Genomic DNA, 23,656 nt, shown 5'->3' on the forward strand with positions numbered 1-23,656 from the left:
TGACATGAACTATTTGCATAAGAAAAAAAAAAAATATTCTCAAATCTTTTATTTCAATTTATTTCTTTATATTATTAGCCATTTTTATGAACTATTCGGGAATTCCAGTGCAACAATTGTAACCCCTTGTGACATATTTTCAATCAATTACATTATTACTATGACTTGATCTAAAATGTGATATGTGATTTTTAATATTTATTTCAAATAATTTAATCATTTTGAAAATTGTGTACTCCAGAGATTTTCAATCCTTAAAAAAATTTAACATATCATTCATAAATTTGATACATAAACATGTTTTAACATGTTTGATAAATATTTCATTAAAAATAATTTTGAACAATTTATTCTAAAAATAAGTTATTTTTTACACACAATTTTGAAGCATTTTTATGTGTTGCTTGTATAATATTTTGATAAATAATTAAAAATATTAAGAATACCCTGAAAACTTTTCATTACATGTAAAATTTTATATTTAAATTCTTTAAGTAGAACTTTATTTTAGAAAATAATTGAAAATTAAATTTTGAAAACTATTATATGAAAGTTGTTTTTTTTTTTGGAACTTATGGATGTATTTATATTGATGTAAAATTTTCCCGAATATCTAAAAAAGGGAGACATGCTAATAAAATAATATTATACCTTTATTTGAATATTTCTATTTATTCTCTTTTATTTTTTTCCACATGTTTTTATTTTACAACACATTATTAGCACAATACTATGATATATGTAAAAAAAATGAGAAGAATGTTTGAGATAGAAAAAAAATAAAAATTCATTTGTGAAATTTATTATAAGTATATAATCTTATTTTCTTCAAACGAAATACGAAAATAATATGCATTGTATTTTCTTAAAAGTAGTTTTTTTTTAAACAAAAATAATGATAATAAGATTTTTAATTTATCAATAATATTTTTTAGAATTTATTTTTAAAATTCAAATAAATTTAAGGTTTTTTTCAATTTTTTTTAATAGTACGTCAACAAACAATTAAAAAAGTTGAGAATATTTTGGAAACTATTCATATATTTAGAATGTTTTCCTAGAATGTTTTCTTTCTTTTTATAATATTAGTGAAATTTAAGAAATATTTTTTCTTCTCTAACAATTAGAAAGTCGATGAATTTCATCTAAGAATTACTATTATTTTTATTTTTTAAAATAGAAATAGAAAATATATTTAAATTAAGAAAAGATCAAGAATTTTCGAGTAAAATTATATTTATCGAGAGTATTCGAAGTATGCTATTGTGAATATGTGCATGAGGTGCATGGCGATTAACTGAATACGCCAATGGGAGAAAGACACGTGGCTAAGAATGGTAGTTCTGTCCTTTGCGTATCCCTCTCGTTTCGCCACTCTTCGCTCTTTGACTCCTTCTCTCTTCTCAAATTGAGTCCCACTTCCCAAATCTGAACTAACCAAACCCTAAATTTTCTTTTCCATTTTTTCCAATTCAAAACCCTAACCAATCATACATAATTCTCTGACCCCGCCTCTGTTCTTAAACCCTAACCCTCCATTGTGGATCATATCTGTCTGCCAATTTCAGAGTCTCGTGAGCCCAGAGCCCTCGATTCTGGTTGCTATCGAATACCCTTGATTTTTGTTCTTTGTACGTTGTGGGTGTTTTTAATGGATTTAACCCTGACTTGAATTTGAAGATAATTTTCGATTGTCGAATTTAGTTCAGTTTTCATGGATTACGAAGAGGGTAATTCATCAATAGCGAGCGCCAAAAGCCCGAATTCGAGGTCGAATTTGTATCGAATCATTGATGGGCACTCATCGCCTCCCTCTGTATCCCTTGAGATTCGGCTTTTCTACGTCCGAATCGCTCCTTGCGTTATCGATAGCGTCCCTGACCACCTCACTTTGTGCCACATTCGCCGCGGAATTGGGGTTTCTCTCGAAATCAATGGCGCACGCATCCCTGCATCCGAAACGGCGTCGTTGACCCTTCGCCGTGATAGACTCGACAAGGAGTCGTCAGAGGTGATCTACGTGAGCACAGACAGTGTTAGGGTTGCGGGGGGTGTTGAATTTGAGGTGTATGAGAAGGAGGAGATGATCCTATGTGGGTCTTTGGAGAGGATGGAATCTTCGTGGGGGAATGGGAGTGGTGGGTTGGAGAATGGTTCGAGAACCGGGTGGGACATGGATTGCTACACGGCCGCCTCGGTTGTGGCTGGGTCATCAGCCTTTTTTCAGCCAAAGCTCGGGGTCTCTTCGCCTTCCATTGAGGTTTATATCGCGGGATGTTCGTCCAGCATGCCTGTGATTCTCACCAAGACAATTCAGATAAGTCCACGGCAAAAAGCGTCTAGGCATGGTATGCTGGATGCAATTCCGGAGGGTGAGGAGATTGGGAAGGCGCAGGAGAACAGTAATGGAACGGTTCGTCAGCGGAAAGATATGGTAATGGAATTTTGCCGTTAGTTTGAGCTCAGTATTATTTTGTTTTATTTCCAAGAATGCGTAGAGAGGAGATGATCCATATTATCATTCAAAAGTTGAGTTTCTGAGTAATGCTCATATGTATGTATTTATGGGAACAGTCACTAATGTTGTGCAAGAAAAGATGTGATGGCCTAATATAATATGACCCTAGATAGAATAGAATGGAGACAGATGATTAGTGTGATCAACTCCCTAATTTTTCAACAAGATTTATTGATTTATATTAAGTTGCTGACTTGGAAGATGAATGATCGGGGTTGTAGTTAAAGTACAATGTTCCGAGCCTTTTAGGAAAGTTAGAAATTATCCAGCTAATTACGAAGATTGGGTCAAGATAAACCTAAAAGAATCAGAAGAATAAAAATCCTTAAGGTTTGACTAATAATCCCACCCAAAGTTGAACATAGAAAAAGTAGTGAGTCCACAATACCGCCTTTATATATATTGAAGATTCATTGTTATTTTGTTATGTTTAAGGTTATATGCATGATTTTGTCCTGTATACTTTGGTGTAGTGTTTTTATTTGGATTGCCTATCAAAAAAGAAAAAAAAGGTTTATAAGCAGAGCTTTAGATTACACGTCAGTGAAAATTTAATTCATAGTTTTTAATTTCTAAAGCCTTGTTTCCTGAGTTATTGTAACTTTTTCCATGTAAGTAGGGTTTTAGATTGTTAACTTGTGTGTGCAAATCTAAATGGTTTGAATGGGATCAAAGAAACATCTCATCAGGGCCATTTGAAATTTATGCTTACAAACTGAGTCAAAAGATTGTCTACATTGCAGTGAATTAATGATGAAATTGCAATTTTTTTGACCTTCTATGAGAAGGTTCCCTTATCTTGTAATCCTATTATGTGTTTCAAGTTTGGTGATATTACTAAATATCTCAGTTGCTTGTCATGAAATTAGAGTTAATCCTCTTGCCAAGATGGGTCTTGTGATAAGCTACTATTGAATGTTCTATTTTCTTGTTGTTACTCTTGAATGTTCTACGTGCTTGTTGCTGATTAGTTTGAGCCATTGCTTCATTGATCATATCCAATGTTATTAGCTAGCTGCTAATATCATTGAGCCAGTGTTTCACTGGCCATAACAGCGGTATTAACTGGTTGCTGATGTGTTTGAGAAATTGCTTCAGTGAGCATATCCGATTGTATTTGCTTGTTCCTGATATGGTTGAACCATTGCTACAGTCACCATACTCAATAGCAGTTGTTTCAATAACCATATTCGGTTGTTATTTTCCCTTATATCATTGAAAAATTTCACTTGGATAAATACATAATTCATTTGTAGTGCGATAATTCATTGGTAAACACACATGCGTGCATTCATATAACTTTGATTTTTTGTTCTTGTTGCATTGTGTTTCTTTGTAGTAAGTTCCTCATTGTCATTGTGAACTAGAAGGTTCATTTCATCAGGAAAAATAATAATAAAAATAAAAATGAAAGAGGAGGTTATTGATCCTATTTTTGGCACTCAATTAAAAAAAAATCAATTTTATACCTGGTTGATTTTTGGTTTCCATATGGTGTCTGAGCTCTTTAGAAAGCAAATGTTTATGGCTTCAATATTTTTTCGTGCTCTACTGGTTGAAGAAAATAGTGATTAGGGCATTCTTTAATTCTAGATGGTGGTATGTGACATACTCATGCTCTTTACCTTATGTTATTTATTTATTTTTTTAATTTATCTAGATGGTTTACTGCAAATTTGATGGATGAATTTGGCACAATTTGAATAAGTTAAAATGAAAAAAAAAAAAATCTACCTGTATTTATATATTGATTAAATAAGAATGATGTGACAACATGATAGAGTTCATTCTGAAGATCTTTTAAGTGGGGTGATTTTACCTCCTTTACCTACAGATGCACCCGAATGAAATGGATGCACCCACATTAAGTGGATACATCCTAGAATGAATTAATACTTTTAATTTGTATATATGTTGCAAACATGATTCTTACAGTGCAGTTTTGTAACTTTGAATTTCCCACTGTATCAAATAACCTTTTTGGCGACTGAATGATAGAGAAGCACAATTTCAATGTGGTCTAAGGTGTGCTTTGATTCATTTGGTTTCTAAAGCTTGCTCTGGTAAACAAAATCTGCCTGAATTTGTGTTTCATTTAGTTTCTCTACTGCTAACCAATTTATGATCCCATTTGCGCTTATGTAGATCACAGAGGCAGATGATGATTATGAGTCAGATGGGAAAATTGGACATGGTTTCCATTCAGAAGACATGTACTCTGGTGAGGATGGCCAACTCACATGGTTTAACGCTGGTGTAAGAGTGGGTGTTGGCATTGGCCTTGGGATGTGCCTTGGGATTGGTATTGGTGTTGGACTGCTCATGCGTTCATATCAAGCAACTACCAGGAACTTCAGGAGGAGGTTTTTCTGAACCTAATTGTCTAACTTGAAAACTCAAGTGGTTCTTGCTCAATAGAAAAGGAACAGAAAAGAAACGAAAAAACTACCTGATCTCATCCTGTAAGTCTGAAAGATACCAAGGTTGTGGCTGAGTAAGAAACTTGTAAATCAATGGCTCCAGTCCTTTAGGCACGAGGTTAGTTACTTGGGGGTGGAAATCATAGAGTTTTCGTTTACTAGGACGACACATTTCTCTAACACAAAGATTCGCATCAAGCTTCCGTACTCTTCCATCTCAGCTGATAACTGAGTACTCGATCATAAATATGTGGGTATATTTTATGCAAGGTTGGTTGAAACCATGGACAAGCAGAGCCTTAAGTTTTGATGGATGAGGCTGCAGGAGATGCAGAGTGACTTGTTCAGGAGCTTTGATATAGGCTTTTTGGTGTGGGCTCGGCTTGTTAGTATGGGGTTTCTGTGAGCTTCCAAAAAAAGTACATAGATATGTTTTCTATTATCTTGTGTAGAGGTTTTTCTATGTTTTATGGGAAGGCTGTGCTCTGGTTATTATTGTAGGAGATACAAACACATGATTTTGGATTTCTTTTTATTTATTTATTTTACATTGTTCTCATTTTTGAATTCATTTCCATAGTTGTAAACAGTGCTCAGTCAATCTATGGAATAATTATAAATGGTTTTTCTGTACATACTTGGGTTGATTTTGACTCTCACTGTTTCTTTCTTTCTTGTATCTTGGACCCTTTATTACTTAAATACTCTTTAATTATAAAAAAAATTACCATGATTATATTTCTATCACTTTAAATTTAAAGTTTTGGAGTTGTATTTCATTTTTATTAATATCTTTATTTAAATGATTCGATCAAGCATGAATACATCTAAAAAGAAGACAGTCATTTAAACACCCTCTTGTGTAATCCATTTTTTTTCCATATTTATATCTTGAAAGCTTTGTTTGATTTTTGAAAAATAAAAAATATATTTAAAATTAATAAATTATTATTATATGTTATTTTCAATTATTTATTTGAACTTTTTGTTATAAAAACAAAATAAATTAAAATTTTAATTAATTTAAATTATATTTTATTTTTTTAAACGAACAATAAAAAAATGATTTTTCTTAGCATTTATTTTTCTTAGTCTTTCTGGAACTTGAAAAAAAAAATCATAATTTAAGACACTTTTGTATTCATTATCATTGCTTCTATACTTAAAAAAAAAAAAGTGGGCTTTAAATATAAGTGATAAAGAACTTGGGAAGTATTTTGGAATGTAAAAGGCAATATTTTTTTTTTTTATTTTATACTTTTTTGGACAAATGTGGGATGAAAGAAAATATTAAGAACAACGTTGTTAAGAAAGAATTCAAATAAAGACGACCAAAAAGCAAGGGACGAATCGAGGCTTTGAATTTGTTGTTGACAAAAGGAGGGGGACATAACTGAAATCGAAGAAAATCGTAGGGGCATTTTGGGGAAAAGAAAAGATTGAGGGGACGCTCCACCCTTTCCTCGAGCCTCGAGCATGGGAGAAGAACTCGAAAAAAGACGCATCAGCAGCAGAAGAAGCAGGGTGGGCATCCGCCATTCCAACTTTACCCCTAAGAACTCCACAAAATTACGACAACTGCCACAAACCCTCGCCACTTACTACTCAACCAGAAGCTCTGAGAATTCAAGAAGAAGAAGGTGATGACGACTATAGTGAGAGACTCAGGGAGATCCTCTGCTTCTGCGGCCCACCATCATAGGTCTGCGCCCCTCCCCCTTGTGGTCTCTCTTAACTGCATCGACGACCCTTCCCTCGAGCAGGAGTCCCTCTCTGGCATAGCCTCCGTCGAGCACGTTTCCCTCGCCCGCCTCTCCGATGGAAAGATCGAGTCCGCCGCCGCAGTCCTCATCCACTCCCTCGCATACCTCCCCCGCGCCGCCCAGCGCCGCCTCCGCCCCTGGCAGCTCCTCCTCTGCCTCGGCTCCTCCGACCGCTCCGTCGACTCCGCCCTCGCCGCTGACCTAGGCCTCCGCCTCGTCCATGTCGATACGTCGCGTGCCGAGGAGGTTGCCGATACGGTCATGGCTCTCTTCCTCGGTTTGCTCCGCCGCACTCACCTCCTCTCTCGTCACACACTCTCTGCTTCCGGCTGGCTCGGCTCTGTTCAGCCGCTGTGCCGTGGGATGCGCAGGTGTCGTGGTCTTGTTTTGGGCATTGTGGGTAGATCTGCCTCTGCGCGGTCTTTGGCTACTCGGAGCTTGGCGTTTAAGATGAATGTGCTTTATTTTGATGTTCAAGAGGTAAATTTTTCATAAGATTCGTTGATTTACGTTTTATAACAGCTCAAATTATGGAAAATTTGTGCTTTGTGTTTCAATCGATGTTTTAGGAGCGGCAGAAGCCTGTGAATTCGATTAAGACCAGGATTTAGTTTTTATTACCATTGGATTCTTAGCACATCGTGTTAGTTCTGATTCCATTTGATGTGGTAGCTGAAAAGGTGTTATGTTTCCATATCTGGAAGTCGTTATTTTGATCAGATTTAAGTGATTTAGTTCTCATTGGGCTTTTTCTTGTTTTGATGAACAGAGCTCTGTTATGATCATTGTTATTATTTTTTGATAATAATTATATGTTGGCTGGAGTATGAATTGAATGGGATTGGGTGTTTTAATGTCATGACCAATCAAATTATAACATATTTGTCCAAAATGTGATATTTTATTTTTTGGGTGAATTGAAAAGATCATTCATTCATCTTGAGGTTTTGTTGGATTTGATTATGAAGTATTACATTAATGTGGTCAGACTTGATTGATTGTTTCCCTTTATCTGTTTGAAGTGGCTAGGGTTTATAAGCTGATTTAAAATTAACTCATAGTGAATCAAAATGGAAATATTGGAATCATTGTTTATTTGAATGTTAAGGTTGTGTTGGATGGTGTGAGGTTGATGCTACTTAAATTATTGAATTGCTTTCATTTTAGTCAAGGTTTAAACTCACCATAAGCTTGGTTCCAACAATTGTAACTGAAGTATGTTATCAATTAATTGTAGATATCTTTCATTTGCCATTTGCTTCCTGAGACAAAGAAGGTTAGGAAAAGAGATGAAAATATCATGTTTTAGGTTTTTTGGATCTTTGAAAAATTTAACATTAGCCCTACATATATGTTACATGGACTTAGGTACATGTTTTAGGTGCTGGGGTACATATGTTCTCCATTTAGATTAAAAAATATGTGGTTAAAGAAGGGGGGTTTCAAAGACCTTCTGAAAGGGTGGTGGATGGGGTACAATTTTAGAGGATCCTTCAGCTTCATTCTGACTTCAAAACTTAAGGCACTGAAATCTGATTTGAGAAGTTGGAATAAAGATGTGAAACGATCGTGTTTCCATTAGGAAGGAGATGGACCTTCAATGAAATAGGTTTCTGGGATTCAAAGGAGAGGGAAGGGGTCTTATCCCTTGAGGAGGTTGATGCAAAAAGGAGAGCTAGGGAGGATTATAGTGAGTGGGCTCTTTTTGAAGAAACCATGTGGAGATAGAAATCTAGGGAGATTTAGCTTAAAGAGGGTGACATGAGTACTAAGTGCTTCCATAAAATGGCTAATGCTTATAGGAGGTAGAATTGCTTGACTAGGATTAAAATTAATAAGGAGTGTTTCTCTAAGGAGAATGGGATGAAGGAAGGAGTGGTAGGGGCTTATTACACTCTATTATCTGAGCCAAAAGAGTAGAGACCTAGCATCAACACTCTGGATTTTAAAGTTTTAGAAGTGCTAGAGGTTGAAAGGTTGAAGGAAGCATTTTCAAAGAAGGAGGTTTTCAATGCTTTGTTAGAGTTCAATGGGGACAAGGCTTTAGGACCGGATGGGTTTTCCTTGCCTTTTTAGCAATTCAATTGGAATTTTGTGAAGGATGAGGTGATGGGGTTTTTCAAAGAATTTTATGACCATGGGAGGTTTGAGAAAAGTCTTAATGCTACATTCCTAGTGTTAATTGCAGAGAAAGGGGGTACAGAGGATTTAAAAGACTTTAATCCTATTAGCTTGGTAGGCAATATGTATAAAGTCCTAACAAAAGTCTTAACTAAGAGACTCAAGAAAGTGGTGGGCAAGGTGATTTCCAAGTCACAAAATGTTTTTGTACAGGGTAGACAGATTCTTGATGGGGTACTTATAGCAAATGAGACTATAGACTCTGTGTTGAAGAGCCATGCTCAGTACTAGATTGATAACCGAGTTAAAATCGGTGGAGAAAATTAAAAACCACAAAAATGAAGAAATTAGGAAGGATAAACCTCCTAGATGATGTGAGAAGTTGTTGTTGAGAGGTGAAATGAATATTTTACATAGAAATGGCTATGTTGCAGAGAAATAGGCATTGTGGAGAGATGTGAGAAGCAAAGAAGATGAAAGGGGTATGTTGCAAAAATGGGTGTGTAGTAGAGGGAGATGTGAGAGAGTATTTTGTAGAGAAATGGATGTGTTGCTGAGATATGGGAGAGGGGTTTTTGACCAAAAATGGGTGCGTTGCAAGGAGGTGGGAGAGAAGATTCAAAAAGGGAGAGAAAGGCTTTTGATCGGGTATTTGGGATTATATTTATGATAATGATTTTATAAATACTTAAATTGAATATAAATGTTAAGATAAAAGTTTATTTATTCAAATGAAAATAAAAAATCTTGTTTTTTTAGAATGGTTTTATTTAGAATATATTTGATAGGAAAAATGATATTTATATTTTTAAAAGTGATTTATGGTTATTTTTTAATGGTTGAATATATTTAATTTAAACAAATTTATTATAAAAATATTTTTTTACTAGTTTTATCTAAAATTTAATATGAGGTGATAAATAAAGAAGTTTTAGATCTATTCTGGAATGTTCTCTCTATACATTTATTAATTTTTTTTAGTCTATCTTATTGTATTTATTTTGTGATAATTTTAACAATTATCTTAAAAATTTTAGAGTTCTTAAATTAACATATTTTGCATATCATTTGATATTGATTTGAGATGCTGAAACCGATATGCCTTATGATCCTTTGAGTTAATGATCGATATTGCGACTTTGAACCATGTGTGTAAGTTAGACATTGAAAAAGCATACGACCATGTTAATTGGAATTTTTTGTTATCAATTCTTGAAAATATGAATTTTGGTCGAAAATCGGTAGGATATATTAAATGGTGCATATCCTCTACAAGGGTTTTAGTGATCATTAATGACTCTCTTATAGGTTTCTTCCAAAGCTTTAGAGGTTTGAAGCAAGGGTACCATTTGTCTTCTTATTTATTTGTTGCGGCAATGGAAGCCCTTAGTTGTCTTCTTAAAAGGGTTAGGGGGGGTACTTATCTTACAGGAATAAAGGTGAGGGAAGAGGTGGTGAAGGGGAGGAGGTGTCTCATTTGTTGTTTGCAGGTGACACTCTTGCTTTTTGTGAGGCTTTCTAAGCTCAAATGGTTCATTTAAGTTGGTTGCTCAAGTGATTTGAAGCTTTAGGGGGGCTGAAAATTAACTTGGGTAAGAGTGAGTTGATTCCTATTGGTGGAGTAGATTTTGTGCAGGAGTTGATTTCAGAGTTGGGTTGTAAAGAAGGCAAACTTCCATCTATCTACCTAGGATTGCCTCTAGGTGCTACCTTTAGATTAGTGGCAATTTAGGATGGGGTGGAAGAGAGGTTTCGCGAAAGACTCTCATTGTGGAAAAGGTAATACATCTCTAAAGTGGGGAAGACTTACTTTGATCAGGAGTACTTTATCTAGCCTTCCTAGTTATTTTTTTTGTCTTTATTCAATATTCCAAGGAAAGTCAAATTATGGTTAGAGGAAATTCAAAGAAGTTTTCTATGGGGAGGTGGCGGGTTGGAAAACGTTGCATCTTGTGAAATGGTTAATAGTGTGTTTGGAAAAGAGCAAAAAAGGGAGGGGGGTGTTTAGGGATTAGGCTCCTTTCTTTGTCGAATAAGGCTCTTTTATGCAAATGGAATTGATGGTATGCAATTGAAAGAGGAGCCTTTTTGAATCAAGTCAATAGTGGAAAATATGGAAGAGGGAGGATGGTGGTCCTTTGAAGAAAGAAAAATGGCATTAGGCTTTGGAAATTTATCAGGAAGGAGTGGAATAACTTTGTATGTAGTTCTTTTGTGGTGAGTGATGGGAGGAAGGTGAAATTTTGGAAGAATAAGTGGTGCAAGGATGAACCGTTGTGTGTTTCCTTCCCTTATTTATATGCTTTAGCCGTTACAAAATAGGCATGGCTTGCAAATTTATGGGTTCAGATAGGGGAGAGAAGTTATTGGAACTCTTGTTTCTCTAGACGTTTAAATGATTGGAAAGTGAACGATGTAAAGGATTTATTTTCAAGGTTGCAAGGTGAGATGGTTGATAGTATGAGGGAAGACAAGATGGTGTGGATAGAGATAGATTCTGTCTTTATTCGCTTTTGTAGAGTGGTTAGGTATTGGTTAAGAGAGGGTGTTTTATTTTGTGTTCTCTCTTATTCTTTTTGTTTTTAGGAGTTATTTGTATACCTGTGTGCTTTGGTGTCTCCTTTTGGAGCATTTTAATTTATATGCATTGTTTACTTATCAAAAAAAATAAAAATCACTTAATTCTAATTCCTAAATGACAAGACACGGGACAAGGCTAAAAATACCTTTTTTGTTCTTGTTTTATCTCTTGGACTAAATCACTTATTAAAAAAAAAAAAAAAAAAAAATTCTTGGAGCAAATGGAAGTGTATGACTAAGAATCTCCAACATGAGTCCAAGGCTGCTTACAATAAATCGTAAATTGTTTTTTTTTTTCCTTTATTGGACATATATGGTGGATACAAATTATAGCAATAGGTGCTTCGTACATGTATTCCACACCCAAATTCTTGGCATGTCATATTTGACATAGGTGTCTTGGAATGTCCATATAACATAGACCTAAATTGAAGCAAAATAGTTGCATTGTGCTCAAGCGTGTGTAAGTTTTCATGTTGTTGGGTCCTAGACGATGAAACATCAAAGAATGAATTTTTAGTGGTATGATGGTTTTTAATTTCACCTTTCAAGTTTATGTCATATGAATATCTAGCTGAGCAACACCTAATGTAGTTTTGACTTCATACATTCATTCAAATAATTTTCCTTGGATTGAAGTAATACAATTTACTTCTCATAAGGACTGCATTTAGGAGTTAAATTGCCCACAGTTGTTTATCTATCTATCTATCTATATGTGTGTGTGTGTGTGTGTGTTTAATAAGCAAAGGAAAATAAATTAAAAATAAATAAATAAATAAAAGAGCACCAAAGTATACAAGTTGTATTCAACAAGCTCCAAAAGGCACAACTAGGAAAGGAGAAGACACAAAAGAACAACTCCCCTCCCTTAGCCAAACCCTAACCAACCTACAAAGTCGATTAAAAACATAGAACTTCCCTTTACAAACAACTTCACTGAGAAAAGATTACAAAGAAAAGATTTTTTCAGAGTATGATCTGATTGCTCCACATTATGAAAAGACCTTTAGTTTCGTGCTCTCCACATAGTCTAAAAGATGCATAAGAGTAAGAAAACTTAGTCTTTCTTGGGTCTAATCACACCACCTTGTACTTTTTCATAGACATTCCTTGCAACCTAGCAAAGAAATCTTCTACAATGTCCACTTCTCAATGATTCAAGGATTTGAAAAACCAAAGGTTCCAGTGTTCCCTCCCCTGCTTGGTCCCAAACGTTTGTCACCCAAGAATCCTTTGAAATGATCAAGGCACACAAAGATGGGAGGATACACATAGAGGCTTGTCCCCACACCACCCATCTTTCCAAAACTTCATCCTCCTTCCATTGCCTAAGGAGAAGGATGCTCTACTTTAAAAAGTGTCCCTATTCTTTCTAATAGCTTCCCATAACCCAACCCTATTCCTATCTCTCACTTCACAAGACTGTCATCCTCCTTCCCTATATTTTCTTTCTATAACCTATTTTCATAAATCTCCACTCTCATTTGCTTGTCGCCAACTCCACTTGTGCAATGGAGCCATATTAAATGAAGACAGGCATGTGATGCCTAATCCCCCTTTTGATATTCTCTGTGCCCACAACTGACCACTTCACTAAATGCAAACTTATTCTCCAAAGCCTCACTACCCCAAAGGAAATCATTTTGAATCTTCTCAAGCCTCAGCCTAACCTTTCTCAGGATACTGAACAAAGACACAAAATATAAGGGGAGACTCGATAAGGTGCTCCTGATCAACGTGAGTCTTCCCCCTTTGTGAATATATTGCTTTTTCCACATTGATTACCTTCTGTGGAACTGCTGCCCATAAAATACATGTCTCTTGATAGGACCATTTAATACATCATCGAATTAATGAAGTTCTTATTTCAAAGTATGAAAAATGCATTTTAAGATTTGAAGGGACTTATTTTATTATATAAATTTATATATGTGTGTGTGTGTGTGTGGGTTTCTTCTTCCAACAAAAAAAGAGGAAAACAGCAATGAAGTATGAGATATATCTGTGTAACCTGTACTTAAATTGGAAATGACTTGTAACACTAAATTGAAGTGTTTAAATGTTAATTGAAAAATATCATGCTTGCCATCCTTCATATATGTCATTCATGCTTTGGTTTGCTTTTCGTTAGGTGGTGTTGATATATTTTTGTTTGCCTCTATGTATATATTGAAAAATAAACTTGTGTACTTTTTTGCATCTAAATGTGTTTTGACCAGCATATATTAAGTATTTGTTCTTGAAAATCATGCAGAATTTGGATTGAATTTTGTCTAAACCAACCATTTAACAGGGAAAGGGAAAATTAAGCAGATCTATTACATTTCCTCCAGCTGCCCGAAGAATGGATACTCTCAATGATTTACTCGCTGCAAGTGACCTTGTTTCCCTTCATTGTACTCTAACAAATGAAACGGTTCAAATCATCAATGCAGAATGTTTACAGCACATAAAGCCTGGTATTTTTATTTTGACATATACTTTCTATAAACTTTTTACAAGTCCCCCTCCCCCCTATTTGCTTTAACAGTTAATCAGTTTCTTCTGTGCAGGGGCATTTCTTGTGAATACGGGGAGCAGTCAGCTGCTGGATGATTGTGCTCTGAAGCAGCTGTTGATTGACGGCACCATTGCTGGCTGTGCTCTGGATGGTGCTGAAGGGCCGCAATGGATGGAAGCATGGGTATGATGACTAGTTTTAGGGTATGAATATTTAATAATAGGTATCATTATTATTATTATTTGGATAAGCATGGAGAACAAGGTATTAAAAAGTGCCAAAAGAAGGGCACTCAAAGCACACAAGATATATGCAAGAGTGCCATAGGGCAAACACGAGATGAGGGAAACAAAAAACGATCCCTCCCCTTACTTACAACCTAACCAATTTACAAAATTTATCGAAGACATGTGCACATCCTTTAAACCCGCTTTGACCCACTCCAAAAAATTACCCATAAAAAGGGATTTACGCTCTTGATCAGGTATATATTGTTATCTGTAAAGGTATCTATCTAAAGTTTTATGTGATTGCTTATGATTGTTTGGGACATGAAAACAGATGAACACAGATTTAAGGTTCATTAAGGGTAAGTAAAGCAATACAGAAAATTATGAATGGAAATTCGAGCCATATGAAGGGAAACTCTCACATACAGTTTGTTCTTTTTCCTGCCCTAGGAGTAGAGTAGCACAGAAAGAGGAATTAGCATTATCAACCCAATGATGCACTAACACCTTTCTTGTTGGGCCTCCAAAGTGTCTAAGCACAGTTTACTTGCATTGATCAATCAAAAGTTTTGCTGCCACTCCTTACGGTTACCTGTGATTGGTATGACCTCTCACTTGGAAGTAAGACTCCCACTGTCTGATCATAGACTACCCATGCCACGCTTATGAAGCAGATTCCTCGGTGTCTGTGTATGCATGAATGATGTCTAAAAATCCTTACTCTTACAGTTCTTTGTGGGGGAGTGCATGCCTCTTTGAGTTTTGTGCTTTTGTTTTCTATTTCTCTATGCGTGCATTTTGGTTTTTTGCCTTATTCTTTAGTATTTCTCCTTTTAAGGACAACTCATCCTTATCGTACTTCTGATTTATTCAATAAATCATTGTTTTTCCAGATAAAAAAAATTTAGTATACAGCAGAACTAAAGTTCTGTTCAGTGGAGAGGCTTGCTCATTTGACTTCCTTTATCATAGAAGGGTGATCATTTGGGGCACCTACACAGTTCTTTGTATTTTTGTTTTACATGCATGTGTATGTATATGCATATATTGTTTGTGTGTGTGTGCATATATCTGCGGGTATGTATTTCTCCTAATATCAGAACTTGGCTAAGACTATCAGAATATATTCATGTGCCTTTTATAGTTTATGTTTCACTTCTGCCCAGAGTTTTACTTGATTATAGGCCAACCATAAACCATCCTTCTTACAGTACATAGCAGTTGGGTTGACTAATCTGTACTTTGTGGCTCTTTGCTGATTAGGCTGCTTCTTTTTCGTTCTTTAAGGATTAGAAACAAAATATCAAGGTTTTATTACTGTAGAATTAATCCTGAGCTTTAAATTTGTCATCATCTGGACAAGCCCTGACTTACTTAGAAGTGATAGCCTAGAATTAGGAATGCTGGTAGAAATATCTGCTTCAAATTTGGTGTGAAATTTGATGGTCTAATTCTCTCCTGACAAGTTATCTTATCTACCAAGTATTCCTGATGTGGCATGGCAATGCAATTAGTTGCACCTGTGACCTGTATCTTTGAACTTTCTGCTATGAAGCTTCATGTTAAGGATCATAAGATTCTGCTTTCCTTATCCTCTCCTGAACTAAAATTTATGCCTATGCCTGAGGTTCAAGACTCTTGGAAAAGTGCCAAAAAGGCAACTTTCTGCTATGAAGCTTCATGTTAAGGATCGTAAGATCCAGCTTTTCTTATCCTCTCCTGAACTAAAATTCATGCCTATGCCTGAGGTTCAAGACTCTTGGAAAAGTGTAAAAAAGCGTGTGCTGATATCTTAAAAATAAGCCCACTATTGGCACTCTTTTTTCTTTAACCTTGGATCTATAACCTCATTTGCAATAAGACCAACATCCAATAGGTCTGCCTTCCACAAACGTGTGCTGATAAACTGAAATAACTTTTTCCACCCCTTTTTTGAGCCTATTAGCCAAGACTTTTTCTAGGAGCTTTATATAATCCCCCAACTAAGCTGATGGGATGTAAAGTCTTTCAGGTCCTCTGCTCCGTCTTTCTTTGGAATCAAAATCAGAGAGTGACATTTAAGCTTCCATAGAAAATCATAACTACATATTCAAAAAGTTTGTTATTGTGGATTTTGAGATGAACCTGTAAATTAAACTCATTTTGTTACATTGAACCTTTTAAAACTCTACTATTCAATCTTTTTAAAACTTTAGTATTCAATGTTTTCATATGATATGATATCGGTTAACCTCTTTTATTCCTACTATCTTTCATGAACTGAATTCTATATTACTCTATATTTCATGCTTCTAATATGTATCTATATGCGTATATATTTTTCTATTCATTTTTCACTATATAAAATAACTTAAGATACATGATACTATGCAATATATGATGCGGAAAAATAAAATAGCCATACACAATATTTTTTATGAGTTAACAATTCTGCATTGTATATCAAGGCGATGTTAATTAGCCCCATCATGACTTTGCTTCAGGTAAAAGAAATGCCCAATGTATTGATTCTTCCACGCAGTGCAGATTATAGTGAAGAAGTTTGGATGGAGATAAGGGAGAAAACTATTTGTATATTACAGACATATTTCTTTGATGGTGTCATTCCAAAGAATACTGTATCTGATGAGGAGGATGAGGAAAGTGAAATAGTCTATGAAAACGAACAGTTTGATAAACAATACAAGGAAATTGCTTTGCAAGGTTCTGTTGGTGAGCAGTTGACAGATGATGTTCTTGTAAGCCCAGAAAGCTCTCAGAAAAAGGGTACTAATCAATCAAATGAGTCTCCTAGCCAGCATCAGGGTTCAGGTTTATCTCAAAATACAACCAATCGATCTGAAGGAAAGCGCAGCAGATCAGGGAAGAAGGCCAAAAAAAGGCATGCCCGCCAGAGATCTCTACAAAAATCAGATGATCCCTCTGCTTTAGAAAAAGAAAGCACCTCACATCGAGAAGATGACACTGCTATGAGTGGTACTGATCAGGTGTTAAGTTCTAGCTCTCGTTTTGCTTCCCCTGAAGACTCAAGGAGTAGGAAAACACCTATAGAATCAGTACAAGAATCAACTTCAGAGCAGCTTCTAAAGTCTAGCATGAGGCTAAGCAAGCCTGGTGAAGTGCTGCTGAAAGATGGGTATGTTATAGCATTACATGCAAGAGATCGTGCTGCCCTCCATGTCTCCAGGCAAAGAGTTCAAGGTGGTGGTTGGTTCCTAGATACCATGTCAAATGTAACAAAAAGGGATCCTGCAGCACAGTTCCTCATTGCTTTCAGAAGCAAGGTTAGTTAACAGGAGTATATTTCTTTTCTGTTCAGCCTATGTTACTCTATTCAAATTTAAGGTGGCAAGTGGAAACTGGTGCATTCATTGTTATGATGGTTAACTGATAAAATTGTATGGGTGTGCCTGCTTCAGGACACAATTGGTTTGCGATCTTTTGCTGCTGGAGGAAAGTTGTTGCAGGTAATTTATACTCCTTACAAGTTCTTATAAATCATTTGTCAAGTTCTTTAACTTGCTAAAAAAACTTTGTGAGCTCCATTTGGATCTAGGAAAGGAAAAGTAAAGGAAAGAGAAATGCTGAAAATTACTTACAATGCATTCTTCTTTCAAACTATTTGTCATTCTCCTCTCCTTTCCAAGATTCAAACATTTGCCTAAACAAGGTTGATTGGCTGTGGGATTGGATATGATTTGGAATTACATTTATGTGAAATGCAATCATTTTTCTGGATTGAGTACACGAAGATTTAGACTTTACATGCATTATCTAGGTTCATTCCAAGAAGTCTAATTTGGAGCTAAAAAATATATTTATAATAGGTCATTGATGTTTGTTTCCTCCTGGAGGATGTGAATTATAAATTTTTTATTTTGCTTATTTACCCTCTCTCTCTCTTCCCCCCCCTCCCCCCTCTGGGGTCAGTAAGTGGAGGGGACCATTGACATTTTAGCATTAGCACTTCTGGTTGAAATCTGGGAGTTTATGCACAAAATGTGGATTCTAACTCATGATCCATGCAATAACAGTTGTTTGACAACCAGTTCTTGGTCCACATGATGGCAGTTGTTTGACAATGAGTTCTGGGCAGTATTTCTGGTAACAAATTAACAGTTTGCTTTTGCCAATTCTCTATTTGGTAAAAGAGGTCAAAGAAAAATGAAAGCAAAATACATTTGGATCCTTTTGAGTTTGAAAGTGTTTTATATTTTCACTCTCAAAGTTTATACTTCTATTTTGCCATTATGTACTTGGTTATTACCACAACAAAAGTGATCTAATGCATATGATGGGTTTTAATATTTGAACAATAATTTTCATAAGATGCTGCATGTAAATTATATGTAGTCATACTGATGTTTATATTCTTTAGGGAATATAGTATAATTATATTTTGATGATGCAGATAAATAGAAGAATGGAATTTGTATTTGCCAGTCACAGCTTTGATGTTTGGGAGAGTTGGATGTTGGAAGGTTCTTTGGAGGAATGTAGGTTGGTCAACTGTAGAAATCCATTGGTAAGCTCCTTGCTTGACTTAAAGATTCAATATTGCCTAATTGGGTTCAGTTATAAATCCTCCTAACAATAAACTTTTTATCATTTTGAACATAGATGACCAACTCCCTGAAATACTCTATTGGTCCATAGCACCTATATGCATATATGCACTTATTCATGTATAATATAATGTTTCAACTGTATGCATATGGATTCTCAAAATATCACAAGCCACCCAAATAGCTGTTTTGATTACTTCTATTGCCTTTTAAGATAGTTGATTGGACACACACAAAATATCTTGAACCACCCAAACAGCTGTTGTGATAGTGCTTCCCTCGAAAGGGAAGTTCATAAATCATAAGATGAATGCTCATGTCCCAATCCTGATGATCAAAATTTGTCTTGTACTCCAAGTTCAACTCCCAAAATTGAAAGGCCATTTTTTTTTTTTTACACCTTTTTCATGGAAGTAAGGAATGAAGGTCGGTCCCCACAAGGTCCATTGGAGGACACGGGTAGTGGACTGGGAACCACAATGTCCATTTGAGTACATGATAGTGGGACTAGGAGCCAAGAGGGCAAAGCTTCAGTTACCTTGCCCAATATATATGTATGCAACTGTGCCCTAGTAACGTGTAGATCCCTTTTTCCTTTTTAATGTATGAAACCTTTCTAGAACTACAGGTTTAAATCCCAATGAGGCCCTGCTGGATGTGTACGATCAACAGGAAACCTTGACCCTTTCACTTGGAAAACCCAAGTCTTTTTCAAGCCTGTAATAGGCCCTATTCCCCCCTTAGTCAAACATTAGCAAGATAATAGATATTTATTGTCGGATATCACAGCTCCCCTCATTACAATGTGGGGGATGATTCATCACCTTCATCACTTTACAGTGGGATTTAACAACCAAGGTACTGAAGTACCACGTTTTTCTGCTCCTCCATGTTGGGACTTGGCTCACTGTAACTGGTGAGTGGTGGCTTCAAGAACCCCGACATCGTTCAATTGGCAAGGAGCTGATAGATTTCGAAATTTACGGACATTATGACCACTTACTCTTCACAATGAATAGATTGAATGCATCAACTAAAGGCTCCCATAAAATTATGATACATCACACCATTGTTTGATCAATCTGCAGGCTGTTTTGGATGTGCGAGTCGAGATTCTTGCAGCCGTTGGAGAAGAAGATGGAGTGACTCGCTGGCTTGATTAGTTTTGCGGTCACACGCCCAACCTATGAGGTTTGCAACACTTTAAAACAGCTTTGTGGTTGTAAAGCATTCAATTTTTAATCCTGTTTTATCTCTGATTTTGTATTGTGTTTCTTGATTTTGCTTCATTTGCTTCCCTAGTTGTTGTGAAATGTGTTTTTATAATTCTACGAGACATTTCTCATGGTTTCATTATGCACTGAGCTTCTTCTTCAATATATATATATTCATTTTTGTCCATTATATATATATAAATTTAAAGTATATATAAATTTAAAGTTGGACATGTCATATCTTTTAGAAGCGAACGGCACCACGCAACCTTAGGATAAAGGTAATGATGGTTGCGTGGCATGTAAACTTTGCTTGAGGCGCACTCTTCCGCCCTAGTTCAACTCTAATTTAAAATCTTATTCTTAGGATTATCTCCAGGATCAGTGTTCTACTTATCTGATCTGGTAGCCTAGCCCCAGCCCTCATGAAATAAAAGAATAAAAAAATATAAAAAATCTCCTAGTGTGTGCTCTGGAGTCGGGACCACCACACACCCCCCAACAGAAGAAAGCCAAACACAAGTTGATTCATTCGGTGAATCCAAGGAGAGGCGGAGGGAATTTAGAACTACACGCCTGGCATCTTCCTTTTAACCCAACTTTCACTCCATTTACAATCAAGCTTAGTCCCTTTCTTTCTAACTCTTTCCTTTTCTTCTTCTTTCTCCTGCTTTGGTCTGAGGAACCCTCCCTCCCCCTCCTATGCCCTATGGGGTCCCTCCCTCCCTCCCTCCCTCCCTCCCATTCCCTATGGGGTCCCTCCCTCCCTCCTTTTATTCCAATGGATATTTCCAAAAGGGATCTTTCATGTCTTTCCTCCGCACCAAAAGTTGTACATCCCCCTTCCCACCCTCTTTCGCATTCTTTGAATTCGTATTATCCCTTTTTTGGTAGGTTTTATGTTTTGCTTGGCCCTAGAGTAAAAAAGAAAGAAATATAGTATATGTAACGATTTGCTCGCAATCGTGTAAATATTGTCCGTTTTAGACCCAAAGGGGTCCCTCACAGTTTTAAAAGTCGTCTATAGGGTTATGAGGGGTGTAAATATTGTCCGCTTTTAACCCAAAGGGGTCATCATAACTTTAAAACACGTTTATAGGATTACGAGGAGTCCATATTTACATAACGTCAGGAACTTTCCTCCCTATTCGATGTGGGATGTCGCAGTATAAGTGTGTTTATTGTAGAGAGAAAATGCAACACAAAGAAGTGAGCTAAAATAAAAGAAAATGAGAAATTAAAGGCTATGTTTGGTAACTATTTTTAAAAATAGTTGTGAAAATAATTTTTGTAAAATAAATGTCTACTTAGGAATTTCAAATATTTTTAATATATTTTTTATGTTTTTAAATATATTTTAAAAATAAATTTTATATGTAGGGTTTTATTTTTTAAATTTATATAATTATTTTTTAAAAACATAGATAAAAAAAAATTAAAAATAATTAATAGATGTTATTTGAAAACACTTTGTTTATAAAAAAAATATAAAAATAATTTATGTACTTTAAAATCTATTTTTTATCATTCTCTTTTACTTTTTTTTTCATGAATTCTTTGAAGATCAAACATTACCTTACAGGTTTTTAAAGCAATTTTAACAGTTTTTTTTAATTTAGAAAACATGTTTTATGTAGTTTTTAAGAATATGTTTTGAAAATGGGTTATTTAATTAGACATGTCTTTTATGGAGGAGTAGTATGATAAATGTCTAAAATTTTGAAAAATATTATGTAAACTTTTCCATTACAAGTGCAGAATATGTTTAAAAAAGAATAGATGAAAAAAATTAGTTTTTCAAAATATAAAAATAATTTATGTACTTTAAAATCTATTTTTTATCATTCTTTTTTACTTTTTTTTTTTTCATGAATTCTTTGAAGATCAAACATTACCTTACAGGTTTTTAAAGCAATTTTAACAGTTTTTTTTAATTTAGAAAACATGTTTTGTGTAGTTTTTAAGAATATGTTTTGAAAATGGGTTATTTAATTAGACATGTCTTTTATGGAGGAGTAGTATGATAAATGTCTAAAATTTTGAAAAATATTATATAAACTTTTCCATTACAAGTGCATAATATCTTTAAAAAAGAATAGATGAAAAAAAATTAGTTTTTCTATTTGATTTTTGAAACAAAGTTTTGTTTCTTAACTATTTTTCAATTGTTTAACAAATCCTTTTAACTTCTATTTCCATGCATAAAGGATAATCTTAATATTTTAAATTTTGCATTAAATTTGATTTACCTTACATTTTACAAGCATTACTAAGTTAGGTTTAATTGATGGAATATGATAGGAATATAATATATATATATATATATATATATATATATATATATTTGTTTAAAATGAAAATAATATTACATTCCAATATTTACTATTAAAAAAATATGAAATTTCTCTTATGTTTAATCACAATTATGATTAAAATATTTAAAATTTATATATTAAATAATACATATATTATTATTATTATTTTATAATATATTTTATGTATTTTTTTTCAGTTTTTTTAACTCACGAATTTAATTTTTAATCAAAATATTTTATTTTGTAAAATAAGTAATATATAAAATAAAATTTGATATATATATATATATGTGGGATATCTTAATTTATAATTAATATATTCTATGAATAAGACATATAAAAATAATAATAAATAATATATTTCATAATTCTAAGTGTATTATGCTATCAACCAAAATAGAATTATTCCCTCTACCACATCTTTCCTTTTCTAACACAACTTTCTCTTCCTCCACCCACACTTCCCTTCATTTGCAGTTTGCAGCTAGGCTTAGCTAATTCTTTCCTTTTTTTTGTCTGAGGAATCCCTCAATCCAATCCATATGATATTATGGGGCCCTCCCTCCCTCCCTCCTTTCCCTATATTTGAACCTTCCTTTTCCTATATTCCTATGGATACTTCCAAAGGGGATATTTCTTGCTATGTTTGGTTGTCGACAAATTCGAGGGAAAATACAATAGAAAGGAAATGGAGAGAAAAATTAAAAATAAATAAAAAATAAGTTTAAAGTTAATAAATTATTTTTATATAATACTTCAAACTCATTTAAATTAAATAACTTGAAAACATATAAATTTTTAATTAACTTGATATTTTTTAATAGGATAACCAAATATGAGAAAATCATTTTCGTTAAGTTATTTTGGTTTCCTATAAAATTTGAGGGAAAATGCGAAGGAAAAAAAAGAAAAATAAAAAATGGGTTTAAATTTAATAAATAATTTTTATATATTTTTTTATTAAATAATTTAAATATATATAAATTTTAAACTAATTTTAATTATATTTGATTTTCTATAATAGAATCAAGTATAAGAAAATCATTTTCTTTAATATTTTTTATTTTTATTTTCTTACCCTTATCTTTCCTGTATACAAAATATTGTACATCCCTTTTCCCACAAAATCTTGATGGCAAATTTGATTTTTCAAAATTTTGAGAAAAGAAAATAAACCACACTTTTATATAAAAATTAAAATTAATTAAAAGAAATAACCGCTTCACTTATTTTAATTTTTATATAACAAATTATTTTTATTACAACTAAGTGCATAATATCTTTATTGAAAAAAAAATCACAAAAATTATTCTTTTTTATATTCGAATTTTGAAGTTGGGTTTTTTAACTTAACTGTTTTTAAAAACCTATTTCCCAGGAGTTGTAGAGTTGAACAAATCCTTCTTTTTGCCACACATAAAAAATGT

At 34.2% G+C, this 23,656-nt stretch overlaps 1 protein-coding gene across 1 annotated transcript; it reads left to right on the forward strand.

The window, feature by feature from the left end:
- Positions 1–1,354: 1,354 nt before the first annotated feature.
- LOC100243152 (C-terminal binding protein AN) lies at positions 1,355–20,101 on the forward strand. Its single transcript, XM_010663506.3, has 9 exons — positions 1,355–2,434; positions 4,664–4,881; positions 6,599–7,181; positions 13,699–13,864; positions 13,958–14,088; positions 16,619–17,419; positions 17,555–17,602; positions 18,547–18,660; positions 19,789–20,101. The coding sequence occupies exons 1-9, from the start codon at positions 1,715–1,717 to the stop codon at positions 19,861–19,863; spliced, it is 2,856 nt and encodes a 951-aa protein (XP_010661808.1). The 5' UTR covers positions 1,355–1,714; the 3' UTR covers positions 19,864–20,101.
- Positions 20,102–23,656: the final 3,555 nt, after the last annotated feature.

Source organism: Vitis vinifera, chromosome 15 (genome assembly GCF_030704535.1).
Source record: "Vitis vinifera cultivar Pinot Noir 40024 chromosome 15, ASM3070453v1".
Classification (NCBI taxonomy): domain Eukaryota; kingdom Viridiplantae; phylum Streptophyta; class Magnoliopsida; order Vitales; family Vitaceae; genus Vitis; species Vitis vinifera.